Source organism: Sinocyclocheilus anshuiensis, unplaced genomic scaffold (assembly GCF_001515605.1).
Source record: "Sinocyclocheilus anshuiensis isolate Anshui unplaced genomic scaffold, SAMN03320099.WGS_v1.1 scaffold284, whole genome shotgun sequence".
NCBI classification, from domain to species: Eukaryota; Metazoa; Chordata; class Actinopteri; order Cypriniformes; family Cyprinidae; genus Sinocyclocheilus; species Sinocyclocheilus anshuiensis.
This window is the reverse complement of record NW_015554266.1, coordinates 2,276,256-2,283,883: the sequence shown is the minus strand read 5'-3', so window position 1 is coordinate 2,283,883 and position 7,628 is coordinate 2,276,256. Positions and strand designations below refer to the sequence as shown.

The following is a 7,628-nucleotide window of genomic DNA, read 5'->3' as shown; positions in this document are numbered from 1 at the left end:
TGGGAAATATAAACTCTCTGTATCTTTTTTTATATAAAAATGTATATATATATATATGTATATATTTATATATATATATATATTCAGAATGCAGAATGCATGGCTACTTTAAATGGCCTTTTCCCTTCGTCTCACATCAGAACATGTTGGTTTGAGTTTGCGTGTATATATTTATATATATATATATATAATTTCGTCAGAATGCATGGCTACTTTAAATGGCCTTTTCCCTTCGTCTCACATCAGAACATGTTGGTTCACAAATTGAGTTTGCGTAGCACAAAGCATTTCATTCATGGACTCGTGGAAACAATAAACTGTCCAAATGTCTTTGTTTTGTCAAAGCATACTTCAGTGTCTTGTTATTTACAGTACATATATCTAGTAAAGTCAGGAAGCTCTAGATGGTGCGGTGATTTTACTGATTTTACATAGTCCTCTAAATGCAATCTGCTACCAATCACATAATTTACCACATGGCACAAGTTAATTGATCTTAACTGGTTCTGCCGCCAGTGATATTGCTTGCTTAACATTTGAATAGACTGGTTCAGTGTTTTTTGTAAGCTGGTCCTTGCAGTGTGGTATGAGAAACCCTCCACCTCCCCCAGCTCCACCTGTCTAGATCTGCTGCGGGATTTATATATGCCTATTTATGCAGCAGCAGCAGCATATCTTACATGCTCACAGTATGTGTGTCCATACTTGCTCTCATCAAGTCTGCCAAGACCAAATACCAAATGAGTTGTCATAATTGAACTACTGGTTTATTATTTTATATAATAAACTACTGGTTTATTATTCAGTTAATGCATTTACATTTAATGCAATGACATTTTTAATGCACTGACATTTTTAAAGTGATAATTCATTTTGGGGTCAGTGTTCCTACTACAAAAGCTTAACTCAATAAGTTTTAATGGCACTAATGAAGACTCAACTATCTCTAAGTGTGGGTCAGTTCAACGTGAGACTATGCAGGCAGAGTCTCTGTGTCTCAGGTCTCGGCATCACCTAATCAAACTAATTCACAATTTTACAAATCAGTTCAACAGGGTGATGTACATGAGTACCTGGAGACTCGGCCCTTAAGGGTCAGAACTCAATAGGCCTGATGTGTGTTAAGGAGAATGAAAACAGAAAAAGATGGCTTTTGTATTCAATGTCAAAAGCAACTGATCTACAATGGATGGAGAAGAATGAAAGACAAATAATAATAAAGAGAGAGATGCTTGCCAGGTCTGAGTAGCATCCACTGGGGTACTACTGGAAGAGTTCCTTACCCTCCAGTGCACATTGGGAAATTTAGTAATATTATTCTTCTTTAAGGCTGAGTGGAGAGGAAACAAAAATGGAGGTTAGATCAGAGCAGAGTGGACCGGACGCAAGTCGCGGCACAGGGAGCCAAGCTGCCCAGGGCTCAAAGAGGAAAGGTCAAAGGCCACAGGCAGGCGCTGGAGGGTGTTACTGAAGCTCTGCTGATACTGCGGTAATGAACTCTATGACTCAAGCTGCTCTGCACAATGGCTCCAGCGTCCAGATACAACAAAGTGACATCTGTTTGGTCACTTCATGTTTAAACAGTGAAACCAATGACGATGTGTCAAGCCTCCCAGAAGTGCATTGTTATAGGCCAGGACGAACAGTAAGTTAAGCGCAAGCAGTCATGGTGCATGGTGAAAACTAAAAGCAATGCTACATGAGTGAATCTCACGAAAACATGTCCTTCCAGTCAAATTTCATAACAGTAATAATACAATGTATTTTACATAAAGAGGAGGAAGCCTGTATTTAGTACTTTTTTTTTTTTAGCTGAAATATGATCTGGACATTTCTAGGCTGTTTAGGTGAGATTTAACCTTAAATTTGGCTACAGATGTAAAGCTGAATGAGAAATGTCATTCACCCCGTGCAAATGCATACATGCAGAACATGCTTATAAGAGAAAGCCATCCCAACATGCAAGTTAAACACATGTGGACACACATGGAGTCATGAGATATTAGACATTTCCCATCAAAGCAGGATAAGATGGAGGAAGAGTGAGAAAATGCAGAAAACCAGCATAATGCGAATGATTCCACAATTCAGTGACATTATATATTACATATACTCACAGTGACATGGACAAATGAACACATGAGCAAACTACAATGTCACAAACCATGCCCAACACGCCAGCATAACAAACATGATGTTTCTAATATGTTAAGCACTGTTTGAGTAATGGATCATTCTGCAATTTGTGTACGAGTATGTGTAAAAAATATGTTATTATAACAAGATAAATATAACACCAGTTACAATGTCCAATTAACTTTTAGCACATTCTGGGTTTTTACAAAACCAGAATCATCTTTTTTTTTTTTTTATGGTAAAAACTTTAGCTCGTTTTATAACTGCAGAGGGCGCTCTGAGTCAACCGATAGTACTGTCACATCTGTTTAAACCATCACAGCTGAAATGCACACAAGAGTCAATTCTAAACTCTGACGTGTTTGGGTTTTTGTGACATCATATTTCCTCTTATAACATTCATGTTACAATGATGACTTTATGATGACACACTCCATGCAAAAGAAAACTGTGTTGACAACATGTGCTTCCCTCCCCAAACCCCACTTCAAGCAGGAGTTTGGTTGGAAAAGAAAGGAAAATGAACACGCCCATGACATCCCATCCATACGCCGGCCCCCATTCAGAAGGGTCGCCCCACAGGGAAATAAAACCAGGAATGTGAAGTGTGAACGGGTGCGTGCACACACACACACAGAGAGAGAGAATGAAAGAGCAGGTTTATCCAGCGACCTTTAAGAGAGAGAGAGTCTAAGCTTTAGAAGTGGAGCTCCTCGTTGAAGTAACGCGAGCTGCGTTTGGCCGTGCGCGCAGTAAAGGGGGCAGTCTTCAGCACTGCGTCCAGACGAAACACACACATACAAACAACACGGTTTAACTGCCAGAGCAACAAGCACAATGTTAGCACTTTCTACACACAACAGCACACACTAATAATCACATGGTACTATAACAGCTATTAAATAAAGCTGAAACTATTTCAATATGGATTACATGCACGCTTAAAATAGTAATGCAGTTGTGACGAGAATTACACAAAAGGTACAAAAAATAATTATCTAATTCTGGTCTCTTAATTACTAGACTCATTACAGAGATTGTTTTGTCATGGTTAGAATTTAAATGAAAAAATGTGGTTACATTTTATTTTAAGGTGTTCTTTTTACAGTGTAATTAGAGTAATATTAATTAACTACATGTACTTACTATATGGTTAGGATTAGGGTTTGTCTTAGGGTTACTTGCATGCAATTATGCATAATTAATTGTTATTATAATAGTAAGTACATGTAACGTGTAACAAGGACACCTTAAAATAAAGTGTTACCAAAAATTCTATAAAAGGGTCATATTGAATTCATATTTACATGTAATTTTTAGAAATAATATTTTTTTTAAATGATCCTTTAGTCCACAGTGAAAAAAGAGAGCTGTCTGTCTGTCTGTCTATCTATCTATCTATTGTCTGTCTGTCTGTCTGTCTGTCTGTCTGTCTAAACAAAATACATTAAGTTATAAAATGTAAACTCTATTATTGCTCAGGTCTAATCTACTAAATGCAACTGTAAGGCATGAAGATATTTAGATATAAACACTAACATCATGATTTTCCATAAATTTGTATTGTGAAAAACACTATACAAATACAAATTTGACTTGTCAAGTGGACCTCAGGTAAAAATAAATAAATAAATACATAAAGAAAAGTATGATATGACCCCTTTAGGTCTAACAGTGAACACTAACCACACAGTGTTTAGTAGCTGTACTCCAGCTCACAGCTGTAAGCAGTAACAGCACACACACACACATTCAGCCTGGAATCACACTGGTCAGTAAATTATTATTGAGCAGTAAAGCTTTCCACCAGTCACAGAGAGCTGGTTAGTGGATCAAACTAACACGTTACAACTCTTTTTATATTTTAAAGCCCTCTGCATGCAGACCCCATCAGCAAGACATCGATTGTGTGTGTTACCTGTGATGATGTCCTCAATGGCTCCGTCTTTACCCTCATAGACGTGTCTGCTGTCCTTCACCTGCTTTTTCCTCAGCTCTGCAATCAACTCCTGCTGCTGCCGCTTATTCTTATGAGAGGGAGACTGAACACACACACATACACACACACACACACACACACACACACACACACTGTGTCACAGATCCACAATTAATGCTGAATGGGCTGTCTTTAATCTACAAACATCTACAAATGTTCCTCTAACCAGATAAATAATGTTTTTAAACACCGTCACACCTACAGAGAAAAACACCACCCTACACAGTGACAACAGGGAGGATCGGCAAAGACGCACACATGCGCTAAAAGAGGACAATAGTTATGAATTCTATAAACTAACCTAAACAGAAAACCTTCTGTATTTTTACAATAAAAAAAAAATATGTACTGTATTTTTATACTGTTGCCCCCAAAATACGGTTAAGTAGGTACATGCACACACAGGGTCCAAAATTTATTTTTGCCAATAAACAAGAAAATGAATTGGCCTTAATTTTATTTTTTACTGGCCATGAAAATAAAACTGTCTTTGATTTTTCTTACAACATTTACATTGCTGAAGGGCAGGCTATCATGAATTATGTTGCATTTAGGTTGTTAATAAAGTTACTTGCCAAGTGTTTTATTTCTCATTGTATATACTAAAACGTAACCCTAAAACAAACCCTACTATAAAGTAAACTAAAATAACAAAATTAAATTAAATAAAATACAATAAAATAAATACAATAAAATAAGATTAATTAATAGTAAAAGATTCATGAATCATTTTTCCAAACAATGACATTCCTGGATTTCGATGTAGTTACAGATTTAGCTCCCTTCAGAGGCTAGTTTTGTCCCCAAACTATAGTTAAGTAACCCACTTCCCCGACACACACCAACACACACACACGCACACACACCCACACATGCTGGTATTGGTGGTTTACGGGGACTCTCCATAGGCGTAATGGTTTTTATACTGTAAACTGTATTTTTTATCGCCCTACACCAACCCTACACCTAACCCTACCCCTCACAGGAAACTTTGTGCATATTTAGATTTTGAAAAAAAAACAAAAAAAACATTTAGTATGTTTTTTTAAGCCATTTGAATTACAGGGACACATAAAGTGTCCTCATAAACCACCTTCATATTGTAATACCTGTGTCATACCATGTCATTATACAAATTTGAGTCCTCATAGACTACCCAAACCAGTGCACACACACACACACACTCCTTTGTACCTTCTGATCCTCTTGCTCCATCATAGCTTCTTGCTCAATCAGCTTCTCCATCATCATCTGCTCCTGTCTTTTCCTCTGTTCATTATCCTCCTCTGCTTGCTGACAGAGAGAAAACACCCAGCAGTGAGGCATTTGGAAGTGATGTAACATGAGAGATCAATGGCGTTAGGGTTGGCATGACTGAAGAAAGTGAAGCAAGCGATGTAATGGTGTGATTGGATGAAGCAAAGCAGGTGATTGGTCGCTTTACCCTGTATGCTTTCACAAAGCGCACAAACACTGGGAAAAACATGGACGGGGGTGTTGTTTTGGAGTTCTCTCCAAAGAATTTCACCACTTCATCAAAGGCATCCTGAGAGAATGAGATACGAAAAGACAACATTCAGAATCACATGAAATATAATTTCACCAGTTACATTTTTAATAAAACCCCCAATCTAAAGGTGTCATATGACACAGTTTTTATTATTTCATTATTTCCCCTTTATATGAATCAAGCAGTTTAATCCAAGTCTTCTGAAGAGACAGCATTGCTTAATATGATGAACACATTTAGGATTAATTTAGGCTTTTATTCATATCTGTACATACACAGAGCTTTAAGAAAGTTGTGGAAGTTTTGATAAGCCATTTTGCAGCTTATTTTCAATATATGGTCCTGGGGAGGAAGTGTTGAGTTTAGAAAAGTATATGATGTTTTTATGATTTTATGATAATATCAAATGATAAAGGAAAACAGGATTCCTCATGATGTGACCCCTTTAACTGAGAGTGAAACAGGTTTATTGAGCAGATGTGTGTGTGCTGTGTTAGCAGCACCTGAGCGATCTTGGCATCATCCTGAAGTTTCTTGAGTTTGTTCTCATTTTGCTGTATGAAATCTCTGAGCATTGTGTTGTGGCCGTGCATGCTGTTCTCTCTCCTGGTCAGATCCATGCCTCTCTGAAGCTCCTTCACATCTAATAAGACATTCTCCAGAGACACTGAGAGAGAATTCATTTAGTTGAGATCGGTTTGAGCAAATATGATCCGCCCTGTTTATTGTAAATATAATTCAATTTGCATATGACGTTTCATACCTGCTGCAGCTTTCTCCACATAGTTCAGCTCATTATAGAAGAGTGACACCTGCTGGTATTTTTCCTTCACTACATTTGCGATATAGTGCAGAAGAGTGACCTTGCGGTCTGTCGATTTAGTGTCTAATAACTGGAACAGGAAAACATTTGAACCCTCAACTGCATGATTGTTATTACATTGTTATTAAAATATTACGCATTGTTATTACATCACAAATTAAGAAAATATTTGAATGTGGCTTTTTACTTCACAAGACGAATGAAAGAATATTGCATTACATATTCCAGAGGTACTTGGTGCATCTTACTTTCATCAGCAATTTATAAATATTATTATAATATTATTATTATTATTAAAAAAAAATGTGTTGGATTATGGATGAAGTTCAAAATCTATCATGGTGGTTTGAATGTCATATCACACTTTGCATGCTATAAATAAAAATAGTAAATGAGGGGTGTTTTTTTCTTCTGCATTCATAATTCATAAGGATTTAACTTTAACAACCAATATTTGAGTACATTTACTACGTAAAGTGTACCAGGTCTAAGCTCTGCAGTTTGAAGCCGTACACCGCTCCTCGTTTACTGCTGTTCATGTAGTTTCCCAGAGCCAAGATAATCTGAGAGAGAAACACACGCTCGATAAAGACACGCACAGTCTGGAGAAAAATGAATCAGAGCAGAAGTGAAACACTTACTTCCAGAATCTTCTTGAGTTTTTGTGAGGACTTGATAGAGACAGATGCGGCAATAACGGCGTGAAGTTGCTGTTGAGACAAAAACAAAAGACAATAATAGAACATGTACAAAAGGTCCAAATATGATAAAATTCTTCATTAAAACTAGCTACTTAAAAAAAATGAATAGAACTTTACATTAGTTTACATGACAAATACTTATACAGCATTTCTTCATCTTAGTTAATGTTAATTCAGCACTTATAAAGTATTACCAATACATAATTAATATAAAAAGTAGTTTCTGTTAATATTATATAATGAACCTGAGCTAACCTGATCTAACAATATACGGTTGTATTTTTATTAACTAACGTTAACAAAAATGAATATGTACTGTGACAAATACATCAAAAATTGTAAAGTGGGAAACATCTAAAGTGATATCATATGCACCAATTCAACTGTATGCAACAATTTATTTTTTATTTTTTTCACATATTGTAGGCTTGACTGCACTTGTCAAGCTCAGCCGTTATT

The 7,628-nt window shown here is 36.5% G+C and overlaps 1 protein-coding gene across 1 annotated transcript in view; it reads right to left on the bottom strand.

Annotated features, from left to right (window-relative positions):
- The window catches only part of LOC107671284 (formin-like protein 2), a 93,612-nt gene that overhangs the window by 3,128 nt on the left and 82,856 nt on the right, over positions 1-7,628 (bottom strand). The window contains exons 21-27 of the mRNA XM_016464177.1: positions 7,110-7,178; positions 6,951-7,031; positions 6,409-6,538; positions 6,149-6,312; positions 5,580-5,681; positions 5,330-5,428; positions 4,055-4,178 (exon numbers count right to left, since the gene is read on the bottom strand). Of these exons, the coding sequence (XP_016319663.1) occupies positions 4,055-4,178; positions 5,330-5,428; positions 5,580-5,681; positions 6,149-6,312; positions 6,409-6,538; positions 6,951-7,031; positions 7,110-7,178 (769 nt within the window). The remainder of the gene's footprint in view (positions 1-4,054; positions 4,179-5,329; positions 5,429-5,579; positions 5,682-6,148; positions 6,313-6,408; positions 6,539-6,950; positions 7,032-7,109; positions 7,179-7,628) is intronic.